Source organism: Staurois parvus, unplaced genomic scaffold (genome assembly GCF_062004578.1).
Source record: "Staurois parvus isolate SC_StPar_1 unplaced genomic scaffold, SC_StPar_1.0 ptg000298l, whole genome shotgun sequence".
NCBI classification, from domain to species: Eukaryota; Metazoa; Chordata; class Amphibia; order Anura; family Ranidae; genus Staurois; species Staurois parvus.
Genome location: NW_028318094.1, coordinates 4,331,815 through 4,357,724, shown reverse-complemented (window position 1 = coordinate 4,357,724; position 25,910 = coordinate 4,331,815). Strand labels below are relative to the sequence as shown.

At 40.9% G+C, this 25,910-nt stretch overlaps 1 protein-coding gene across 5 annotated transcripts in view; it reads right to left on the bottom strand.

Moving 5' to 3' along the window:
• GRIA1 (glutamate ionotropic receptor AMPA type subunit 1) overlaps positions 1 to 12,793 on the bottom strand; it is a 382,121-nt gene extending 369,328 nt beyond the window's left edge. For 4 of the 5 annotated variants that reach the window (XM_089682810.1, XM_089682811.1, XM_089682812.1 and 1 more), the window contains exon 1: positions 12,151 to 12,790. In XM_089682810.1, coding sequence (XP_089538936.1) covers positions 12,151 to 12,241 — 91 coding nt within the window. In that variant the 5' untranslated portion in view covers positions 12,242 to 12,790. Of the gene's footprint in view, positions 1 to 12,150 lie in introns of all 5 variants that reach the window. The other variant, XR_016313529.1, reaches the window with a different exon arrangement.
• Between the last annotated feature and the right edge of the window lie 13,117 nt (positions 12,794 to 25,910).

Genomic DNA, 25,910 nt, shown 5'->3' with positions numbered 1-25,910 from the left:
ACCCTCATGAACCCTGCACCCTTCTGAACCCTGCAACCTATCCCTAGCACCCTCCTGAACTCTGCACCCTGTACATAGCACCCTCCAGAACCTTGCACCCTGTACCTAACACCCTCATGAACCCTGAACCCTTCTGAACCCTGCAACCTATCCCTAGCACCCTCCTGAACTCTGCACCCTGTACCTAGCACTCTCCTGAACCCTGTACCTAGCATCCAACAGAACCATGCACTCTGTATATAGCACCTTCCTATTATTTAATTCCCCTTTAGGACCCTCCCATGTCCAGTTGCTGCAGAACGCTCAACCCCTTGCCCCCCCTATCCCAGGGGAAGGTGGGGGAGTGGTTGAATTAATGCACCTATTTTCTGAGAAAAAAAGATCTAGAACCAATCAAGTGAGTTGCATGCAAAGGTGTTGACTAGGAACATGCTGATAGGAATAGAGTGCAAAGTGAGCAGAGGGAGTACCTCATCAATCTGATGCTGATTGTTTACTGTCAGCAGGCTGGCGGTGGAGAAAGTATACCAGTGTATTTTTTTTACAGTTTATAATTGTGATAGAGAAAATGGTATCATCTGCCTGGATGTGTTTTCCATCCATCACAAAGCTGCTAATTCAAAAGAATGGGTATTGTGGGGCTGATGTCAAAACGAATCCTAGACAGGGCCACTGAAAAAAACAATGAGCTCATACTAAGAATTACTCTGAGCAACAAGCAGTCAAGTTTCACCTTTCACTATATAGAAACATTATTATTCTATCCAGCAAAAGCTGCAGCTGTGATATGATCACGTGTGTTGTGGAGCACTGCAATTTCCGCTACTGTATTAGTGCATCGAGATACCATTCAAAGTTAATGGCACTATAAACAGGGTATGAGCATTGCGGTAAACCATTGTAAAACATGTTTTACTATGTGGTACTGCAACACATAAGTGTGAATGTGCCCTTAAAAAATAACATTTTTTGTGCATCTATATGTGTATGTGCATTCATCTGTCAGTTTTGTCATTTAATATCTTTAAATTCAGTCTGTTAAGATTTTATACAATTCTCTAGTGGCAGGAGTAAGAACAGATTCTGAACAATAAATTCTGCCCTTCCCTAGTCACACTTGGCCATATGAAACACACAAAGAATTATGTCAGCGCTTATTGCAGTGACACGAAAGAAGGATGTCTCTCCCCCTGTTCAGTCTGCTTTACTGGGATGCTCACGTTACACAGTGATTAAATGCAATATATCCGCACATTAAAGCATTCCCTCTGGCGTCTGTCATGTAGCGCTCACTCATATGATGAATGTTAAGATCAATCGAATTCACAGAAAACATTCACCATAATCAATAATTCATCAATTTTCTCCATTTCCAAGAAGCCCTATTCTGGCCAAGCAACAGAATGCCAATGTTGCTGCTTCTGACAGAACAGAAACAGGCTTATTGAGTAAGGCAAACAGCACTGTGCAAAGTTTAACAGCTCAGATCAACCAATCCGAAATCATCTTTCATTAATCCAATATTGGTTTCACTCTCAATGTTGTTACCAATTGTATTCGACTGCTATTTAATCGTCTGTCATTTAAGATAGAAATGATGAACATACCACCTAAATACTATAATATTGTTGCATATTTGACTAGGTTCACACTACTGTGATGTGATGTTGACTCGATTTGCAGTGCATTTTTGTAGTGCAACTTTGACTGCATTTTGGATGAGGTTTGCATATTCTATGGGGCCAAGTCACACTGTAAATCGCACAAAAGTTGCACAAGACCCTTTCCCAAAGTTGCATCACAGCTGCGCTGCATTGATGTGAACAGGGACCATTGGAAGCAATGTTATTTCCATTGCCATATGATTCAGTGTGACTCAAGTAGCGCCTGAAATCGCATCAGTGTGAACGAGGCCCAAAACACTATCAGAAATGTTCAGAAATTTTCTGACCTTCAGATTGCTTCTTTCTCATTTAAACTGGAAAAACTCAAATGAATGAGACTGATTGAAGATCAACCTCAATTTATTTTTTAGTTAAACTGTATCATATAGTTACATACGCTATAAGACCGAACTCGTGGACACCTGACCATCATACCTACATATATGTCCAAAAGTATGTGGACATCCCTCCAAATGTTTAAGTTTATGCATTTTCAGTGAAAGGTACTCTTGATGCTGCGGCATACCAAAAGCATTTAAGACAATTGTACACTTCCAGCTGTGTGGCAATGATTTAGAGAAGGCCCTTTTCTATTCTAGCATGACTGTGCCCATGTGTGTTCATAAAGACATTGTTTGGGTTTGGTGTGGAGCTTGAGTAGTTTTGCAGAGCTCAACCCTACTGAACATCTTTGAGATGAATTGGAATGCCAATTTCAGGATAAGTCTTCTTGTCCAACATCAGTAGCTGACCTCATGCTATTTTGGCTGATTAAGTACAAATTCCCACACACTGCAAAATTGTATGTAAATTCTTCCCAGGAGGTTGAAGGCTGATAGAACCAAAAAGAGGGCTGTTTTGTCCATGGTTTTGGAATGGGATGTCCAACAAGCTCATTTAGCAATGTGATGGTCCAGTGTCTACAAATGTTTGAGCATATAGTGTTCTATACTGTATGTTTAAAAGGCAGATCCTTGTCAAATTCAACCCCCCTAAAAAATGAAAAGAAAATTAAAAATACAAATTAAAAAAAAACTTGCACCCTTTGAACCCTAAAAACACAGCTGGTCCAGGAGAAGGAAAACAAAGTGTGGTCCAACATGGAAAAAAACATCCTTAAAGACAATCATGTACTCCCTGAAGCAATATTCTACGAAGATATTTTATTAATATGTTAATAACTAGGGCTTTTTTTCTGCCAAAACATGGCAGAAAGCCGTTGTGCCCCCTGCAGCAGCCCTCTCCTCTCCAGCCTGTCCCTTAATGCAGAACTCTGAGCAAAAACTTCTTTACATGTCCTTGTTGCTGATTTCCTACCTTCACTGAATATGTCATCCATCTTCTGGTTCACTCTGTAGTTGGTCTGAAATGGTGTTTTCATTTTAAAGTCAAACTGTTAATTCTCTTTGGTTTACTGTTTGTAAGACCGGTGGCTGCTATGCCTCCTATTCCTCGAGCCACTGGTCTTGGCACATCCCTTCTGTAGTTCTTTCTCCAGGAAGCAGTGATGTAATTCAGCCCCACTTGCAGTGGTGGACAGACCAAGACTCTCAGACAAATTCAATATGTACAATCCTAGTGTACCCGCCCACATACACCACAATTCCTTTTGGGGGGGAGAAGGTGACCTGTGGAGGGGGGGATATCATGAGCTGTGGAAAGGGAGGGTGTGCTGTTGAGGGGGGGGGGGTGAGCTGTGGAGGGTGAACTGTGGACAAGGGGAGAGGGTGAGCTGTGGACGAGAGGAGAAAAGGTGACCTGTGGATGAGGGGGAGAGCTGTGGAGGGTGAACTGTGGATGAAAGGAGAGAAGGTGACCTGTGGATGAGGGGACGAGCTGTGGACAAGGGGGAGAGGGTGAGCTGTGGATGGGGAAAGAAGGTGGGCTGTGGATGGGGGGGAGGTAAGCAGTGGAGGGGGGGGGAGATGGTGAGCTGTGGACGAGAGGAGAGAAGGTGACCTGTGGATGGGAGAGAGAGCCATGGACGGGGAAGAAAGCAAACTGTGTATGAGAGGAGAGAAGATGACCTTCGCATTTAGAAAAATATCCAGTCCTTTATTGAAGTAATCTATTGAGATGCCCTTAGTGCACAACATTCCACAGAGTCTACTATATGGACCACATATGAGGAAATCATATCCCTGTTTATTAAATATCCCTTTTAAAACCTCTTCATTCGTCATCGCCTAACTGAACCGGGTGCAACCTATACTTCCTACATGATAGACCAAATGCCCCAACACTAACTACTTCTATAACCCTGACAATAGAATTTCCTCAAGTTTTGTGAGGTATTTTTTTTCATTAAAAAAGTAATGCTTTAATTCAGCCTCCTGTGCAGTTAATACTTCCTTTTGTAAATCTGCGTTGAGTGGATTTTTCTAAGCTGAAAAGAGTGAACGTGGAAGAACATTTTTTTTCCGCATCTTCAGAGTATCGACAGCTGTGCAGAGTATCTCAAGAGTTACGCATGCAGATCTAATGGATCTAATGGTCTTCCCACCCGCATGACTACATAGGAAAACAATACAGCTGTGGTGCCAATCAGTAGTCTTAGTCTGAACAACCACGGTTCCCTAAAAGAACACAGTGGGAATATCTGCAATCTAATGGAAGATAATAATGCCATTGAACACAGCCATTTGAAAATATACAGTGAATCATTTTTACAACTCTTTTGTTCATAAACTACAAAATGTCCATTGTGTGTTAAAGCTTGAGTGATAGACTCATGCAAGGAATTCTACAGGCTTATGAGTAGACAAATCTTTATTTTTGTTACGGCTCAGAGACCAAAGTTAAACTAGCAAAACTAGATAATCTGCCTTGGTCATTCTAGTTAAAAATTAAATTATCTATCTATCTATCTACCTCTCTATCTATCTATCTATCTATCTATCTATCTATCTATCTATCTATCTATCATTAATAACACCTCAGTGTTTGTCAAAAGTCACTGAACCACTTGACTCAATTACAGATGCTGTGGACCACCAAACTCCACATTTGTTCCCTTCCCTGTACATTTCTTTAGCTAAACGCATACCTCACTCTTTGTTAAAGCAAACATGCACTTTGGCCATGTGTCACAAACTGCAACTGGTTACTTTTATGTTGACCCCAACAACTGCTTACCTTCATTTACCTTCTTCTTACTCTCTAACAGCTCTTTTCAGGCCACCAGAAGCAGAAATAGAGTCCTGCAAAAGGATTCCTAGGCAACCAATTAACAGTGCTGTCAGTTGAGAACAAGTCATTTACCCAGTCAAAATATTGCATATTTTTCTCCACTAGTGGTGGCTGCATGGAGTGGCAGTAGAGTAAAGGGAAGTATGCACGGCCAGCGAAGCCACTACTAAAGTGATCCTATTGTTTTGCCCTGAGTGGCCAAAGCTCAGGTTAGCTTTAAGGTCTCTCTCATCGCTCCTCTCACTGTCCTTGCACCCTGTTGCCACACTGTTCTAGTATCGCCTACTTAATTAAACAACACATTTATATTTCTGTATGTATTGCTGTTGGAGGGATTCCCCTCACTTCCTGTCCTTAAGACAACCTTCTTACCAGGCAGGAAGTGAAGTAATCTCTTCAACATAAACTCACAGTACAGTAACAGGAGTTTGAATCCAGCTTTTTCAACCTTTCTTTCAGTCATGGCACCCTTTAAAGTATGAACAATCTTGTGGCATCTAAGGCTAAAATTTAAAAATGTAAATGTTACTTATCAGTGGGAAACCTGATCTTGGGACAACTGCCTTGATGAAATTAACTTCACATCAGATGTTCTCCCCATCACATCAGAGTTTCTCGATCATTTTAGAGTCAGTACTCCTATAAATCAGAGGCCCCCACTATATCTGTGAACCCCCTCCATCATCAAAAATGTCCCCCAATCACAGACTCCTCTCATTACAACAGAGTCCCAACTTCAGAGTCCCCCTATTACAGGTCCACCCTAATGACTAGAGTTCCCCCATCATAGAGCCCCCATTTGTATAGTCCGTGCAATCATAGAACCTCCAATCATAGTCCCCAACTCACAGAGCTCCTCAATCACAGTGATCCCCAATCACAGTCCCCTCTTCTCATCAGAGTCCTACCTTTTGGCTCCAGCAGCTCAGCAAAAGGCAGGAGGTGGATGCGTTCTGGAAGAGGTGGACTTCTGTCTTATCCTGAATGCTGGAGGTTGTCCTGCATGCAGCCTGATCTGGATCAGCCTTATGTTTGCCATGATGTGGGCAGACTAGCCACCAACACCATAGCAATAAATGACACCATGCCTCCTGCCCTAGGGCATCATCAGTTGTTATGGTGCTGGCGGCCAGCCTGTCAACACCATGGGTGTCTTTGGTCCTGTGCTTGCACCACTTTGGGGGAACCCAAACAGAGCTAATCCTTCTCCATTCTATCCAAAACTTAAAAAAAAAAATGTTTTGCATATAGATACACATTGGATAATATTTAAGGTAAGCCTTAATTTCAATAATTAAAGTGAACCAGTGTTTGCTTGACACATTTAATCTTGATCCTTGAATTTAGTAAGTCATCAGGCTGGACAGTTTCCATGATGGGCATTCTATTAGTGTTACCTAGGAAGCAGTGTCTTAATTATTAACATTAAAGCAACACAGTGAGATGAAGTTCTTTTTCTCCACCATCATCATTGATGACATAATGCACATGTAGTGTGGTACCATGCATAGTCCTGAGAAGGTCAAGTGAAAGCCATAGTGGCAAACTCTTCATCCATGTGCTATCCATTGCCCCCAGTGAAAGCATTTCCTATAGCACAGAGTAGGAAAATGGACCATCTGGCATATGACTTAAGACCACAGCAGGTCTATTTATCAAATAGAATTATCTGTCTATCTATCTTGCACATAATCTCTGTAGTGCTTTGCAGCACTGAGGTCCTGGGCCCAGCTCCAACTTGTCAGCTATTAATGAGGCACTGGGTGTTCCCCCGATATTTCTGAGGGTTTTTTTTATAGTGCCTCATTTTTCTCTCATTCAGATTCACATGGTATAATTAGCTTTTACTCAAAGTAACCCTAGAATAAATGTCTACATCGCTAACTTTCCTAAACACTAGGTTGTAAACTCCCGTGTGGATTTACCGATGAGGATAATTTATATAATCTGTATGTGCTATGTAAACAAATGTATCCAATTTATATTTTCACAAAAAAATGAACACAATCCAAGAAAACGAAAAAAAAAATCAACATAAAATTCAGGAAATGCTTTACTGTCAGATTCCGAAACAGAATATTTTTCACCAGCAAGAGAAAAAAAGCGAGTGATTTTCTTTCCCAATCGCTGGCTGGAAACATGAAATAATGCATGAGGCAGTATGCCACAGGGCATCTGTATGTCTCCTCTGCTGCGGACATGCTTCTACACTGGAAACACAAATTACTTTCTCCACCAAAGCCAAGCTCGATAATGCGTCTTATCAACACGTTTCTTTTACACACAGAATCAAGCTAAACTGAAGGTGGAAGAGGGAAGAAGAGCGAACCGACTGCTGGAATTATTCAGAACACTAATATCCATTTGTAGGGTAATGTTACTGGTGACAATCGCTCACTCTGAACTTATTGGGTCATTCACCAGCCCAGAGATTTCTGAATGAGGTAAGGTCTAGATTAATGGATAAACTCTGCCTGAAAATCACTTAAATAATTCAAGGGGAATAGAAGTTTAAGTCAGGCAGGCAGTATAATAGGGTTACTCAAGGTGTATCAACCCTTTAGGGCTTATTCAGACCTATGTGTTTTCCCAAGCATTTATCCACTTGGCAAATGACATTTAAAATTTGTGTGCATGTTCAACAATGGAACTCTTAAGTGTTGGTGATGTGACTCCCATAGTGTGCACCTAAACTCCAGCATGATATTGCTTTACATTGTGTGCATTGATAGAAGTGCATTTAAGGCACATTTAAACTGCTTTGAACTTACAACACTGACATCCCATGCAATTGTCCTATTCTGGACCACAGAACTCATCTCCCTCTCCTATACACCATAATGTAAGGATCTCTCAAGATCCAGGAGAGCAGTGACATTAGAGTGGTGAGGCTGTAGGGAACTGGCTGTGTAGCAATGGGTTAGCGGTCCCCACATCTGGAATGAGTGTTGGTAAGGGACCTGGATTGAGTATACCTTGTTCCCTAGGTAAGAAATATAAAAATGAGTTAGAGGGAGGTGAAAGGAGGGTTCATAACTTTTCCTGGAATAGGACTTTAAGATTTCAGTTCAGAAGGGGCAGAGTTGTCAACTACAAAGGGAAATTATGAGCTCATTGGATTTCTGGTGGGATCAACAGGTATTTTTCTGCACTTGCAATGTTTGTAAAGAGACACAACATTTACATCCTTGTAAACTCGAGCATTACAGATGAGCCTAGAGAATGAACATACATTTAGCAACCCAGCAGCCTCTAAGCAACTACAACTCCCAACTTGCTTTGAGATGTAGTTCCCCAATAGTGAGAGAACATTCAATTCCTCACATCTTGTCAAATATGAATAATAGATCTCTTTTTTGAAAGCTGGTTTCCAAGATTTTGCTGAAAGTCATAGCAATTATAGTAAAATAATAACGATAATAAGCATACCTTTAATCTTATCAGAGCTATCATACTTAAGAGGAACGTTGACAAATTAATGAAGCATTGTATACCAATGAATTGTAAGGAAATGAAATTCATTTTGATTTCAATATAGCATTTGTTGACTATGACTTTAAATTATTTTTTATTGACCCAAAAATAAACTGTTTAGAAAGTCTTAACCGTTTTAGAAAACAGATACCAGATCTACAAACTGCCTTTTTTGCTGCCCAGCTAATTGACTCTATATTCCTTCTCCTTACTTCGTCATTCTTTTTTAGTAATTCTTTTTTTTAGGAAAGTTGGTAACTCACAGCGTCCGATCAGAGGTCGACTTTCAGTATTTTGATTTCGGTAAGAAGAACTCAGATTGGTTGGAATTGGCATATCGGCTTACATCTTTGCACTCCATTATTGAAATAGCTAATATAAAAGGTAGGTATGAAAAGCTAATCTCTGGATTATTTATTAAAGACCTGCTAAGAGCAATGTTGATGTGTAAAATGCCTTCTCTCTGAAATCAGCAAAATAGGATTGCTGATTGGCTGCTGTCGTTTCCTGCCTTTACCTTTACATTACTGAATAGGCCCAGATGCTGAGAGTCCACAAAATTAAGAATGTTTTAAAGAACAGAGAAAAAGAAAATGTTTGTCTCTTTATTTGTGTACGTCTTCAGGTATATTTATATTTTTCAAGAGGAAAGAAAATGTTCAAAACAATCAATGTTCTGTAGTTGGATGAGGGTAAGGTTAATTTTGATTGGCTGTTATGTGTTACTGCACTTTGCACATCCTTCGTGAATAAAGCAGTATCTGGCATTCCCACCAGAAGCGTTCTGTTAAATCCTAAAAGAATTACCTAGGGACTTCCCGTAAGGTGCTGGAAAAAAGGGAAATTTGCTTTCCCAGAGCTATGCTCAGCTATTGCTCACAGGTGGCTGGAAAGAAAAACCCCTTAAGATGGGAAGCCAGCGTAGACAATGAGCTTGATGCAGTGTGACTGGCAGAGGATAGAGAAAGCTGGAGGACTGCAGCGTGGCTAATACCAGAACAAAAATTCCAGCAAAAAATAAAGCAATAATATTCTTCACTATTGCTCTACCACCTTGGAAAAAAAAATACGCCGTCTTAAATGAAGACGGTTATTCTATCCCTCTCCCCCAACCAAGGTGTAAGATTGTTTTTACTCTCGCAATTTAACTCCTGGTGAGCCAGCATTGCCTATATGATAGACCTGATGGGAAAGCCATCGGCAAGCCGAAGGAGCTTGCTGTGCACGCTGCCTACTAATTGAGAGGTAGTGGCTTAGCGTTGTCAGCTTTCAACAGGAAGTGCTATTCCTGGCAAGATCTCCCAGTAAAAACATTTGCAATGGATTCACAAAAAATGATTTGCTTAAGAATACTGAATACAGTTAGGCATGATGGCAAAAATACTGAAAATTGATATATATACAATATATGCATACACTTTAATAGACAAACATGAGATAATTTCTCAAATTCTTAATAATTAAAATGCAATGCAGTCCATCTAGGAAAAGAGCTGCAGCTCCCTACTTGGCTAAAGTAACACATTTATGATAATATATCTATGAGTCCAATTTAAAGTGACCCTGTAATATAAAATTTACTCAAAACGCTGCCATTTTGAATAATTATCTCTGATTTTCAGGCGCTGAACAGCTTCTGACTTTTTATGTTTTCCTGTTACAGATCCAGGCATTTAATAAGTACACAAAACCACTACTTTTCCACTGCTGAATACTTGGCAATGACAACATGAATTTAAAAAAAGTTCTGTGATGTGGATATTGTTTGCGTCAGTCATAGTTTCAGTTGAAATGTATTTATTTGAACGATAAGCAAGATAAAGTATATTATACCTTTTGCAGTGCTGAACATAGTGTGCATTGGATTTCTAACAGAGGACAGGATGCACAGAAGCAACAATTTGCTTAACTGCTAACGCGGTGCATTGTAATGGTTTGAATGCAATGGATGGTATGTAGTATGGAGTCAATGACAGAAAGCTGACCATGAGACACCAGGTCTAACAAGCGATAATGTGAACACATTATCCAAACAATAGCAACATTTATATAAAACCAAGAACTCCAACTTGTCTGGATGGAAACCTGCGTTTCTCACTGAGACAAACAACTCGTGATGGCTTCTGTGAATTTTGTCTAGGCCTTTCGACACAATAATGAGTTAACATGCAACACTATAATGGGGCCCTTTGTATTATATGTAGCTAGTGTTATTAGTACATAGTATTATATTCTTATTATATGTAAGCGCATACAAAATATTATGCCAAAGTCTTAACAGGATGCCAAAGTATGAACAAGATACTGCTGTACAGCTAATACATGACTACATAGCATACATAATGTACCAATGTAATAGTATGTAATTATGTACAAGGTAATAATGCATGTAAGTGATAATATGTGATATTGATTTTCACATATACACAAATGCATTGATGTATGCATACATATACCTACCGGTATGTGTATCAATTATTAAAGCAGACGTATATGTGAGCATTTCATACCCCATGCAGCACAGATCTATACTGTAACATTTACAGCATGAAAAGATTGCACATATTTGTGCTCCCATCTCGGCAAATGTCACACAGGCGCATCTTGGCTAGAGGTATAGATCACATCTGTGTACATTCAATTAATTCTTCTCTTTCACTAGATACTGGTCAATGTCTCCAAGGGATATCAAAAAGGAACTGATAAATGAGAACAAAGACTGTCACTTCCACCTCTCCTTATATAATGGTGGTGACTGAGTGACCCTATAGACAAGGATCTACAGCAGCTGAGCATCACCGTGCCTGGCACAGCTAAAGCCTCCCCAACCTCAGCATCTAATGGGTTAATGATGCATGGCAAGTGGGGGTGGGAGGAAGAGAGTCGTGATTAAGGAGCTTGAAATTCCACAATAATAATGCTTTATTCGAATGTAATAGAATTTAAAGGTTCAGGGGAGAATGGATGGACTTGCACAGAGCGTGGAGAGTGGAGTCAGGTAGGAATGTGCTCTGTGAAGGGAAGGGAGTAAAGGTATGAGATGTTGACAGATTAGGATAAACAGAACAGGAAATGAGTGCTCACATCTGAGACATTTGGGTTCATTCTACCATGCAAGGCAAAGAGAAACATTGATGAGCAAAGAGAAATCGCCCACCAATCAGAAATTCTCCTTCGCTGATGTTATCGCAGTCAACTAAAACCCCATTGGTTGCCATGGGTTACTGCACTGTGTACATTATGGTTGCCTTAGGCACTGTTAACGCTGTAAGGAGCAGCACTGCATCTATGGGTGGAACTGCATGACCCAGCTAGTAGAGCAGGCTAATTCTTGTAGTTCCACTCCAACTGGAGAGCCACATGTTGCCATACTGGCCTAGGTCACCAAAACTTTGTAATGTGCTGGAAGGAGTGAATCACCCCAGACACAATGCATATCAGTCTTTAAATCATCAACTCACATTTGTAAAATCACCCTGTGAGTCTTCTCAATTTCCAAGGAACCCCTTTAAACCTGTGGCATGGAGCTTTATAAGCCAGTAAACCCTTTGGCTACCAAAGTTGCGTCCCATCCCCCTCAAGAATGATAAAATAACAGGGTTCTGGTACTTACCGATCTGAATAATGATTGAAAAATTGGTGCAATTAACCCCAAGCAACTCACATTTGTAAAATCTCCAAGTGCTTGTGGCCCTTCAATTTCCAAGGAACCCCTTTAACCCATATCATAGAGAATTATAAGCCAGTAACCCTCTGGCTGCCAAAGTCGCTCCCCTTTCCCCCAAAAGAATAATATAAAAAAAAACAAGGTTCAGGTACTCACCGATCTGAATAATGTTTGGAAAATTGGGGAAATTAACCCCAAGCACTGCCCCTATAAAGCTGGTGCAGAAGAAGGCAAAAATGTACTGCATATTTCCTTTTGCATTGGCGGAGAAGAAAGATGAGCCCTACTTCCCAAGCAAAGATTCTTTGTTGCTGCTTGTCTGGAGGATGGAAAGCTCCTCTGGAAGTCTCTGAATGAGCACCCCCCCTGGCCTTCCAAGCTGTACTGAGGCTCCGAGCTGTGGATGCAGCAAGCACACAGGAATAGCTGTTGATGCTGTTATGCTTTTTTTTTGGTGTCTCTCTCCTTGGTGCTGAAAACAAGCTTTGCTCTCTGTTCCAGGTCTTCCCAGTGATTCTGCGCTTCCCTTGCTAATCTGTGCCTCTTCCTCTCTCCATCCAGTGCTTAAAATGCTGCCTTAACATCAACTGACAGAAGGATTAACTGAACAGTGAGAGAAAGAGAGAGGGTCCTCCTCATTCACCCAGACACACACTAGAACATACATTACACTCTCTCTGTCTCTCTACACTCCATCATGCTAATGTGCCTTTATTACTGTAGCCAAGCAACTGCCTCACATTCCCCAGCCCCTCTCTCCATCCTTCTGATAGGAGCCAATGTACTGTAGCTGAGGGTAATCTCTGCATCCTTCTGTCCCTAATACACCCCCACACCCTCCTGGAGTGTTAACAATATGGGCACCCCCTCCTTCCTCTGGTGTCATGGTGTCACATAACATTCCCTCCCTATATAAAAGTGTATGGTCTAGCATACCTGCGCTTTTTCCATGCTGGATTTCTAAATATATGTACCCCCTTGGTACATTGGTTTCCTCAATGCAATATTTTCCAGCACTGAGAACTCGAAGCTGGAGGTACTTCTGGCAGAGTTTTGTCACCAAATAAGTAAAAACAAACAAGCATAAGGGCACCAACCCTGACCCCCTAACCTAACTATTAGGCATGCCCCAACACTTAAACCCCTGTTCCTATACCCAGTAAAATCAACCCTGACCACCTATCCTTCCCTTAACATTTCTCCCTAAAGCCTAATCCTGAACTTTCAACCTTCATCCTAAAATGTAGCCGAACACTAAACCACCTGATATTTAACCCTACACTCAACCTTTAATGTTAGCCATAATTTTAAATTAGCCCTTCACCCTAAATTTGATGCTTCAGGGAAAACAAAAAATTATACTTGCAGTGGGACTACCCCCATGCTTCAAGGGTTAAATGCTCATTTTTGCCTAGGGACTTTTACTTACCTAATCCTTCGCTCATGTAGACTCCCTCCATGGTATAAACACCCCCCCACACACTTCTTCTCTATGGTGCTCCAGTGGTTGCAGGTACCCTGACATCATCAAGTACAATGCAGGGCCAATAGCCCTGCATTGTATGTGAGAATGTGAAGAACCTGTCCAGAACCCAGAACATCAGAAAGAAGAGTTGAACATCCACTTCAAGGGAGAGAGGGATTACTGTAGGTAAAATAAAATTCTTTTAACTGGTACCCTAGGCATGGTGCCCTAGGCATTAACAAACATTTAACTAATGCAGTGCAGGGGGGAGCCCACTGCAAGGGTTTTTTTTTTCCTTGAGCTCAGCTTTAAAGAGAAGCTTCAGTGGGTTCTGCAAGAATAAAAAGTCAGCAGCTACTAAAACTGTAGATGCTGACTTTTAATAAACACACACTTACTTGTCCAAAGATCTAGCGCTGTCTTCACCCGGGCCAGTTCTTCACTGGTCTTTGGGTTCCTGGCACCCGCATGTTAAATGTGGGCAGCTGGCTATGATTCCTTGCAGCATCACAGCCAGCTTCCAATTGTGCATATGCAAGCCTGCTGCACTTTGTGAATGGTCCTGCAACTTTCTGGGACCTGTGAAGTCCCAGAAGCTTGTGGGCAGGGGATCAATGTCTGATGGATTGCTGCGGCCAGGTACCTGCTCCATTCCCTCCCAAAATATATTCTAAATTTGGTGTGTGTGTGTGGGATTGGGGGGGGGGGTATGAGCAGAATTTCGCTTTAACCCCTTCACCAGTTTTGCCTTATTGATACCAATATTTATTATTTATTTTATTACAGGTACTTAAATAGCGCCATCAGTTTACGCAGCGCTTTACATATATTGTACATCAATCCTGAACCCTCAAGGGGTGTACAATCTAAGATCCCTAACTCACATTCATACATACACATACTAGGGCCAATTTAGAAAGGGACAATTAACCTACCAGCATGTCTGTGGATTGTGGGAGGAAACCGGAGTACCCAGAGGAAACCCACGCATACACAGGGAGCACAAATACTCCACTGTTCTTCAACAGTGCCTAAATCCTGGCGATTGAAACCAACTACTCTATTGCTGGGTATAAGACAGGAGTTTTGTATAGAGAGGCCAGAAGAGCTAACTGCCCAAAGAACAGAGGCAACAGTGGCACAGTGTAAAAAAATATAAATTGTTAAAAAAAATAGGAGCTGAAATGACTCAATACCTAGCCTTGCAGTGGGACAATGGCTAATATGATGCGAATCTCATACCTTACACACTTTTAAGCTTTTTCTGCACTATGTCCTGCAAGGAGCAGAACGTGTTAACTGTAAAAGTGTGGTCACCAACAGTTATCCATAATCATTCACTTTGCTGAAACCACAGGAAGAATTCTGATGGATTGCTGTAAGTAATACACCTGCTACTTTGAGCTTTGTTCCTGTGTGGTTTTATTGAATAAGAGTTAATATTTACAACAAATCTGGTACATGATCACAGAAAGGAGGAGCGTCATTGGATTACAGAACTGGATTTCTGGGGGGGTTAGTCCTGTTTAGTCAGAGCATGCTGCGTAAATCAGACTTACATGTATTCCTCCAAGGGTATCTAAACGCAAATAAAAAATGCACTATATTGCAGCTTGGATGACCTCATTTTGAATGCTGTGTACACTTCTGGAGACCTCACTTACAAAACAATATTGATAAGATGGAACACGTGCAAAACAATCAGCAAAAATAGTGGAAGGTCTGAGGGATAAAGCATATCAGGAGAGACTTCAGGAACTTAATATGTACAGACTACAGAGGAAATAAGGTAAAGGGGAGACCTTTAAATACAATAAGGGTGTGAGTAAGGTTCAGGAGGGCAATATTTTCAATATGAAGCTAAGATCAAGAACACAGAGATATGACATCTAGCGACCAGGAGGAAAGTTCAAAACTTATCTTCGAAAGTGCTATTTTACCATAAGAGTAGTTGATGCTTAGAATAGACTTCCAGCAGAGGTAGTGAGTCAGTCAACAGTAAATGAAGTCAAATACACATTGGACAACCATAGATCTGTAGAGTTACTAAAGAAAAATGGGGCAGGCTTGATGGACCACTTGGTCGTTTTCTGCCATCACTCTTCAATGCTTCTATCATTTTTTGTTTCTATGGTTGCATTCATTTCCTTTTTCTCTGGGATTTTCCTTTTTTTCATTTGCTAATCCTGTGAACAACACAGTTCCATTCCCTTTGCTGGCTATGTATTTTTCTCTACTGATTCTATGGCCGACAGAACCAAATTTAGATCTTGGGGGCCTGGGGAATTTCAGGTTCCCTGTTCCCCTCATACACAAGAATAAAAATACACAGCATATCACCAAATTGACACATCAATGTCTATTTATTGCATGTCATTCCCTCGGTAATTGACTTTTCTCACTAACTAATCGATAACCATGAAGTTGTTTTACTTTTAAAAATGCGTGACACAACATCATTATGCAGTTGCAGGCTACCATCCTTGTGTTTAAGCATGTGTGGTTTCCTTGAGCTTAAAAAATGTATTTAAAACTGATACAATATAATGATAGCAGACAAAATATTGCTGCCTACGATTCATTTTAAAAGAGAAGTATGGCCAAAGCCTGTTTGGTCATACTTTTCTTCTGGGCAACAGGAATGCATTTACTTGTGCATTCACATGAGGCAGAATCAGCCAACAGCGGGCTGAAGCCTGCTGTTGGCTGACAATACAGAGCTGGCCAAGGCTCAGCAGGGATCCCGACAATAATGTCCGGATCCGCCCAGATGGCTCAGTCTCTCAGCGTACCATAAAAAGAGAAAAGGCTCAATCTCTCAGCCAGTGGCATTCCGAGGCAGGTGTGGGGGGTGTGTACCACATCGGGTGACACCTACCGCACAGGGTGACACCGGACCCGCTTCACGAAAAGGTAAGGTGTAAAACAAGCCGACGATCCCTGCAGGATGGATCGGATCTGCGGATTGGGAAGCATAATGGATCGGACTCCGATCCATTATGCTCAATTCGCAGATCCGAACCATGCTGCGGAGATCGTCGGCATGCAACCTATACGGGGTGACACCGGACCCGCTCCACGAATAGGTAAGTTGTAAAGATCCCCGCAGGATAGTTCGGATCTGCGGATTGGGAAGTATAATGGATTGGAGTCCGATCCATTATGCTCAATACGCAGATCCGATCCATTCTGCAGGCATCGTCAGAGGGGGTGTCACCAAGTGTTATCACACCGGATGACACCAACCCTCGGGATACCCCTGCTCTCAGCTTACCATCGCCTTCACAGCCCGGCACGCCAGTGAGTTCTGGAGGGGCAGGGCAGAGAGCAAGTGACTGTAAGTTACTGCTCTCTGCTCAGTGAAGACTGAGAACTGAGCAAACAGTGGTCATGTGATCACTCAGGTTCTCAGGCTTAGGGCCAGTAGGGGACATCTGCAGCATTGGATCGATGCTACAGCCATATAAGTGAGTATGTATTATGGCCTTCTCCTTTAATAAAGGAAAAACTCATTTTTGACTATTATATGTTTGTATAAAGCTTGGGTCCTTTCTGGCAGGGGGACAGAAGCAATTGGCCCTTCTAAAACAGGCACCGATGGCAGGAACCACAGTTGTAACCCAGGCTGGACTTCAAAAATACTGGCCTTTTTCAAACCTACCATTGATAGGATTAGTAGCAAAAAAAAAAAAAAAGAAGAATTGTTGGCTTTCTTTTCAGGTCACTTAATTTCTGGCAAAGCGAATACACAAGTTCTGTACTAGCTGGAAAATATTTAGACTGAAAAAAGGAAAAAATTCTTGCCACCACATCTAAGGATGCCATGATAAAATTGCTGCACCTTGACTAAAAGTGAATGAGAAGATATAAAATGCTTTTAAATTCCATAGTACCTGTTTGTTTAATTAACAGTATTGGAGACCCTAAAAGGCATCCACAACCAAATTCCTTGATTTTTAGGGTGGACATCCACACTACAATCGGATTGTACAGTTACCTTTAAATTTAGAAAACCTAAAAGAGATTGTACAATTAGATTTTGTAGTGTATGGTTAGCTTTCCCTGTTGCTCTTAGCAATGCAAGGGCAGCCTGGGTGTGGTCTAGGACCTGGTGTGGTCTATAAGGCGTTTTTCTAGGGAGTGATACATTTTAATCACACCTTTGCTTTTGGGAATAGGGTCCAGTATCCAGTTCACCCAAAACTGATAGTTCAGTGATAGGTTTGTAGACCTCTTTTCTGGTTAAGTTGCTATGAAAATTTAGTTTTTGGATCCATTGTAGCGAATGGAGCAGTGATTTATTGTGTAAGTATGGTCAGCGTTTCCTAAACTGAGATTGTGATTACTTTCAGCTGAAAGAAATTTCCAGAGCATATGGCTAGGAGATTGAAATGATCATGTCCTAGCCAATCCCTGGAAGTAGGCGCTGAGAATGTGGCTGGGGAGATGATAAATGTGCAGGAGGCCTGAGCAGAGGGCTGTTTCATCTCTCGGAGGGTTCCAGTTCTCCTTGGGTCTGCTTGCCCTGGGATAGAGTTAGTGAGACAGAGATTACAGACTGGGCCTCAGCAGAAGCTGGGCTGAGGGCCTGGAGAGGATTGCTACAAGAATTTCTGTTGGAGGGCACTATTATGAAAGCTGAAATTAAAACATTTCTGTCACTCACTGAGGATCTACATATGAATGCTGGGTGGCAGACAGCTCCTGAGACTGATAGCTGTGTGAGTTCTATAAGTGAACTAAGCCAAAGTGGCTTTGTGGACTTCTGCTGTTAAGTCCTACATACAGTATATTGGACATTCCCTGCTACCTCCAGAAAAGCTGCTGTTGGAAGATTAGAGAGAGGCATTTGTACTCCTATTGTTGCCAGTGATTGTCTTGGAGCATCCTGTGACCGTAAACCCTTCTGTTGAAGTTCTTCAGCAATAAATATTGAAAAAGAAATCCCCTAGACTGAGCCTTAACCTCTTCCCGCAGTCACCTCCCAGCCTTGTAAGAGGATCTAAATGCCGGGAGGCGGACATTCTGATCATGTAACCATTGTGATTGGCAATCATAGTGGTCACATTATGGGAAAGCTACTGATTGCAAATATGCTTCAGAAGATACTCATTCGTTATTGGGCTGGGAGAGCACTCTCACCACAGGAAAGTGTATACCTAGGGCCGTATATATGCGTCCACTTGGCCTTAAAGCCCACGTATATGCGCCAGGTCGGCAGGGAGTGGTCAGTTGTTGGTGTTGTGTGTGTGTGTGGGACTGTGCTTGTGTGACTCTCAGCCTCTGTACTATTTAGGAGAACCTGGGCATAGTCTTAGCAGTCCCTTCGGGGGTAAGCACTACAGGTTTATTCAGGTGCCTTATATGTCACATGTACATTGGACAGAAGAAAGTGGTACCTGGGGTCTAGAGAACTGTAGAAAGTGCAGGGAAACAAAAATGATAAGCGGCATGGAGGAGCTCAGCTATGAGGAAAGATTAGTGGGGTGGAAGCGACAATAAAAGGGCGATCTAATCACCATTTATAAATACATAAGTGGTTCATACAGTGAACTTGGTGTTGAGTTATTCACTAACAGGTCATTACAGAGGACAAGGGGCACTTTTTCCTTATCTGGAGGTGAAACCTCTTTTCCAACATACATAAAGATTTATTCACAATAAGAGCTTTGAGAATGTGGAATAGATTCCGTCAAGAACTAGTTCTGGCCAGCTCAGTAGATTTTTTTTTTTTAAGTGTTGGATGCTTTCCTAAATGTATAAAATATAACTGGATACTAACGTTTATAATAAATAATATTAGGGGTAGTTGATCCAGGGAATATCCGATTGCCTCTTGTGGGATCAGGAAGGGAACCTTTTACACTGCTAGAGCTAATTGGATCATGCTTTATTATTTTTTTGCCTTCCTCTGGATCAACTGAGAGTACAGGATTGTGTTTGTGGAGAATTATGATTTGTTTTTTTTCTAATGTTTGAATTAGATGGACTTGTGTCTTTTTTTTAACCTCTCTAACTATGTTTATTTGCCATAAATATTACAAGGGAGTCTTGTTCCTTGATTGTCCTTTTAGTTTCTACTCTGCAGAATTTTAGACAATCCTATATCTGGAAGGGAAATCTCACCAACAAGATATAAACTCACTGGCGACTTTATTAGGTATACCTGTTCACTTGCTTGGTAACACAAATTGCTAATCAACCAATCACATGGCAGCAACTCAATGCATTTAGGCATCTAGATGTAGCAAAGCAACTTGCTGAAGTTCAAACTGAACATCAGAATGGGAAAGAAAGGGGATTTAAGTGATTTTGAACATGGCATGGTTGTCGGTGCCAGACGGGCTAATTTGAGTATTTAAAAAACTGTTAATCTACTGAGATTTTCACGCACAGCCATCTCTAGGGTTTACAGAGAATGGTCTGAAAAAGAGGAAAAATCCAGTGAGCTGCAGTTGTGTGGACGAAAATGCCTTGTTGATGTCAGAGGTCAGAAGAGAATGGGCAGACTGGTTCGAAATGATAGAAAAGCAATAGTAACTCATGTCAATATAGACCAAAAACTCTGAGGAATGTTTCCAACACCTTGTTGAAACTATGCCACGAACTAAGGCAGTTCTAAAGGCAAAAGGAGGTACTAGCAAGGTGTACCTAATAAAGTGGCCAGTGGAGTGTAAAAAAATCAATGGGCAATTTGGCCCACCAGTATGCACCCAAAAGTAAAAAAAAAATCAAGTGTGTTTGCAGTGATAAATGTGCACAGTCCATTGAATCTATTGCTGAGACCCCTGCAACATTTCATAATGACTAATGATTTGTGTTTACATTGCTATTATTCCTTGATTGAAATCTATTTGCTATAATGCACGCTATATGCCTGTGTGCATTAATATTGAACATGTGTGTTTTATGTATCTGTCTATTGATTCCCTCTTGAGTTTGGAATGCATTACGAAGAGTGTAGCAGCAGTCCAATAAGGGATCTGTGGCTATGTGTGATAGATAGCCTTTTTCATCCTTTTTAGTGTACAAGACCAGTCTGTGAATGACTGTGTGCAGCATGCATACCTCTGTGTCTACTTCAGCATTCAGAGATGTGTTGACTAGTACTACTACCCATCATACAGAATGCTTACTTGATTATACACTTAAAAGTGTTGAGAAACTCTGACTCATGCTCTGAGTTTCTAAAAGGGACAACTGAAATCTGTTTATATGGCATACTATTGATATTTTATTTATTACAAACACAAGGCTGTTTGTTTTCTTTTTTCTTTTTTACAACTCAATTAACTTTTTATTTTTTTATTTTTTTTAAATAATGGACTACTGTAAATAGTCAAACTGTATTTTGTTTCAATGGACCATTTTGAAGATATACAGTAGAAATGGATATACAGTACATATTACCGGTATTTATTTTTTATTTATTTTCTTGCTGAATGTACTTTTAAAAGACAAACTGACATGGTTCCTTTTAGCTTAGTGTAGATCTAAACTAACTTGCTCAATCAAATGTTGTATAGTGTAAGCTGTAACACGTTAACATGTTATTTTTAATATTTATAAATATTAATTTTTAATTAAAGGAACGCCTGTTGATCCTGCTATTAAGGACTTTGTTCAGGTTTTCTGTTAGGGCGTGGTAGTGTCTCATTATTGTGCTTCTGGGTTGTCATCCTCTCACATGGGCTCCTGGTGAATAAGACAATAATTGTGTAGGCATCAGGAAGCCGGTCCATGGCAATGCAGCTGACAGTGAAGCAAATGTACACAAGCAGTGGCTGAAAGATACTGGAGGAAATCAGCAGCACTGAGATGGCACGAAGGATTTGTGGATGAAGGTGTCAAGTGGAGTTCACTGGTAAATTGAAACAGCATTGTAGCAATGACTAGCTGATGGCATAAAGACCTAATTTCAGCAGTATATATCATTAAAGAACCAAAATCCATGTTATTTTTTTTTTTACACTGATCACTTTTAAACAGTGAGCCCAAAGACTATAACGGCTACTAGACAACAGCTAACAAAACAATACTACCTTGTGAGCTGCTCAAATAATTATACCTCAGTACAAAACTATATAAATGTGTGGAATATCAAAAGAATCCAAACCTAAATCTGCACAATTCTAAAACCACCAGCAGCTATACACCCTGTGCATATCTCATATTTATAATCATATATTACATAAAATAACCAATTAATGCAGTGCTTGTTGCGACTAAACCCAATTCAATATCCACATGAATACCAAGTACAAAATCACCAATACAATAGTGCATAAACTTCAGTGACTGTGGAAGACGGGGCTGAGAAAGTCATGTGAGTTGTGATGAAACGCGTAGGTGTAGGACTCCTTGGATGATATCACAATGTTCTAGGGTTACTGAAGTAGCTGTAGAGATGGCACAGCACAGGAACGTTGATCTCTTATAATTTGCCTATATGCTGTATACTTGGTGCGGTCAGGCACATGCCAAATGTGAGTGTAATTTTATATGCTTTTAAGAGACCGATAACTAATTTATAGGATAAGACACTACAGTAAGTTTATTTGAATGAGGTGGAGTTAAGAAGAGTGTACGAAAGGTGTGGAAGATATTCCGTAACTGAAGAGGAGATTCATCTTGTCCACTGAGGGACAAAAGGCTATTTCTGACCAAACATTAAATTGTGAGATAATTCATTTGAAGTGAGCAGCTATCAGGTGGTGGTGTGTTCAGCACAACGTTTTTTCAAGTTTGTCTAAGCACGGATGGTAATTCAGTATGTGTATGTAATTCAGTATGTTTTCCACAGTCACTGAAGTTTATGGACTTTATGTATATTAATGATGAATTTATTATATTGGTGATTTTGTATTTGGTATCCATGTGGATATTCAATTTGGTTTAATCACAACAAGCGCTGCAATCATTTGGTTATTTTACTAAACATCAGCTATTTATTTTGAAAATGTATCAATGAATGTTGTCTCTTCTTGCAATTTTTTTTACTGGCCACTTTATTAGGTACATCTTACTAGTACTGGGTTGGACCCCTTATTGCCTTCAGAACTGCCTTAATTTTTTTGTGGCATAGATTCAACATGGTGTTGGTAACATTCCTCAGAGATTTTGGTCCATATTGACATGTGTTACTGTTGCCTTTCTATCATCTTGAACCAGTCTGGCCATTCTCCTCTGATCTCTTACATCAACAAGGCATTCTCGTCCACACAACTGTCGCTCGCTACATATTTTTACTTTTTCAGCCCATTCTCTGTAAACCCTAGAGATGGTTGTGCGTGAAAATCCTAGTAGATCAACAGTTTTTAAAATACTCAGACCAGACACTGGCACCAACAACCATGCCACTTTCAATGTCACTTAAATCTCCTTTCTTTCCCATTCTGATGCTCGGCTTGAACTACAGCAAGTCATTTTCACCATGTCTAGATGCCTAAATGCATTGAGTTGCTGCCCTGTGATTGACTGATTAGCAATTTGTGTTACCAAGCAATTGAAAAGGTGTATCTACAATAAAGTGGCTGGTGAGTGTAAACTTGTAAAAAAAATAATAATAAGAAAAACAGCCCCCACTCGCATGCTGTCCCTGACACCCTCTTGGACATATTCTCATAGCCGCTATTGTAATGTCCTGTACCTAGTACTGTTGACAATTGCACACTAAATTACATCCATATGACAGTGCTGGAACTTGATAATTTTCTGTTCAGGCCCCAGGTGCTTCATTTTTTTAACTGCTTGAGCTAAATGGACTAGTGTCTTTTTTCATCCTGACTAACTATGTAATGCATAATATGCTAATCCCAGAGGCATAGCTAGAAACTTCAGAGCCCCGATGCAGGAAACCATGAAGGGCCCCCCTAACCCCTGATCGGGGCCCTTCCATTGGTGGTGGAAGATCAGGGCTTGACCACAAGTGCGACCTTTGCAACCCTGATCATTCCACCACTGGTGTAGGTGGATTTTTATTTATGTTATTTTATTTTTTTATTATTTCTTGCCATTTTATTTAATTTTTTTTACTATATTATTTAAAAAAAATGTTTCAGGAGCCCCATTGTGGGGCTTTGGTGAAATATCAGGGGTCTAAACAGCCTTCAATCTCCATTTCTGCAGCCTCAGAAACACAGAATGAATGGACAGGAATAGCTCTGTACAGAGCTTCCCCTCCATTCACAAACTGAAACATAATAGACACTATGTATACTATGCTTTAGTCATGAATGGACAGAGTCAGTGATTGGTATGGATCAGACAAGGAAGGGGCCAGTCAAAGACACATTCACCGATAACTTCCCCACTCTCCATCCAGACAGCATCCCTCGTAGCAGTCAGTGGGAGGGGGGGGGGGGGGGCAGTCAGAGCTGTGATGAGGGGAGCCAGGAGAGGGCACAGAGATATGTGGGGGCAGGAGAGAGTGTGGGGGGGCTATGAGAGGGCACATGGGCCTAGGACAACAGAAAGAATCTGGATAGCAGGAGCAGCAGCATATAGAGGAACCAACCACCTCCATCTTCCCCCTGCAACCGCTGAATGCCTGGAGGAGAGAATCAGGCATTCAGTGGCTGCAGGAGGAAGATGGAGGGGATCAGTTTGTCTATATTTCACCCCTCATATTCAGGTATACAGGGGGACTGCACAGGCCGCCTGGTACATGGGGACAGTTTGCAGATTTTGACCCCTGTAGCTATGCCCCTGGCTCCTCTACAGGAGGTGGAGTGAGTTGGGAGTTTTATTTATGCTCTTGAGAGAATATAGAAGCCTCTATTGCTGACCTCTTCATCTGAAAATGTTAGTTGCCTGGCTGTTATGCTTACCTCTTCTATTCTGAGTGAACGTTCCATGAATAAGTATACAGATAAGGAGTATGTACATTCTTTGATCCTGATCTGCAAGTATGTTCCTAGTCCGTGGTTCAAAGTACATTGAGCCAATGGGTCAGAGTAATAGCCTACTAACCTTAAAAATCAAAGGATGCCATCAGTGGATGATCCAAAATTTCCTTCATGATAGATTTCCTTTGAGTTTCCATCATGCCTTGAACCAGAACAATGGCTGCTGAATTTCAAGAAATGTAGAGTAGTAGTGATAACTGGGGCTTACAGCCAACTGTTATTTTTAGAGGCTTGGCCAGTAGGAAGGAATGAAACTGAGTTTTCATTTTCCTAAAATTTCAGAGAAAATCCTCAGATTTCAGCAAAATGTCGCCATTTTGGCAAAATGTATCAAAGTCAATGGAAAATGAAAAAAAAATTGTGTTTTTGTTGTGTTGTTTTTTAAGGGTGGAATGACTTCTGATGTATATGGAAACTCTTTTAAACTATCCCAGATCTGTCCTTGTGTCGAAAAATGGTCCCTAATTTCTTTTTGCCTTTTTAAATGTAAAGCAATGGTACACAAATAACAATCAATACAGACATAAAAAAGCACATAATGCAAAGAATACCACATTTATAAATGGATCTATCCTAAATGAACTCTCTTAATTAAGATTTTTCTTTTTTTAAAGCAAATTATGCCTAACCAGCTCAATCAACAAATTTCATAGGTTTACTTTAGCATTTTTTTTTTTCAGCAAAAATCAGTTTCACCAGAATCATGCCACTCATCCCTTCTGGCCAGTAAAAAGAAGGAATTGAAACCAATGTTATTAATAGGAAAGACATCATAAGTTCAGGAATTGTTAGCAGAAAACATGGCAGTGACTCACGCACTTTCTGCACCTTAAGGGCAAGATTGCTCTTTTTTTAAATGGCTGCAATGTCTTGTTAAAATGTACCTGTGAGTTTTTTTGCTGATAAATGTAGAATACTGTAAATATACTACAGTTTTCACTAACATAATTGTTTTCTTGTTTTTATCATTTGTCTTCTGGTTTTGATTAATTTGACCATGTATTCCATTTTGCTGGACTAAACATCTATCTTTCTTGTTTGTGAACAAACTGCAGACAGGTTTTCAATCAAAGTTTTTTTTTTCCCAGTGTGGTCTGAAAGCCACCTGTCTTATCCAATAAACAGTTCAGTGCAGTAATTGTAAATTGCAGTTTACTAAATAGGTGTAAATTCAAAAGCCATAATAATAAAAAGCCAAACAGGCTCAAAGTTAAAAGCTATAATCAAGAGGCAGAGGCTTGGTAGCAGCCTGGGATGAGTCAGCCTGTGAGTGAGGCAGGAGTTCACCTCAGGACAGGCTAGGGGACAGGCTAGTTCTCAAGGTCAGAAGCTCTGGAACCCTCCCACCTCTCAGGAAACCTGAGAGCTTTCTGGAGGAGGGACAGAGGAGGGGAGGAGGCTAAGATCTGCAAGCTTGAGGGACCTTGGCCGATCCCCTGGCAGGAGGACGGACATGGGGGCCGAGGCAACCCTTAAGTATCACAGAGCCTGGGAGCAGTGAGTGAGTGTCGGGTGGAAGATGGAGTGAGAGGGAGGCTGGAGTG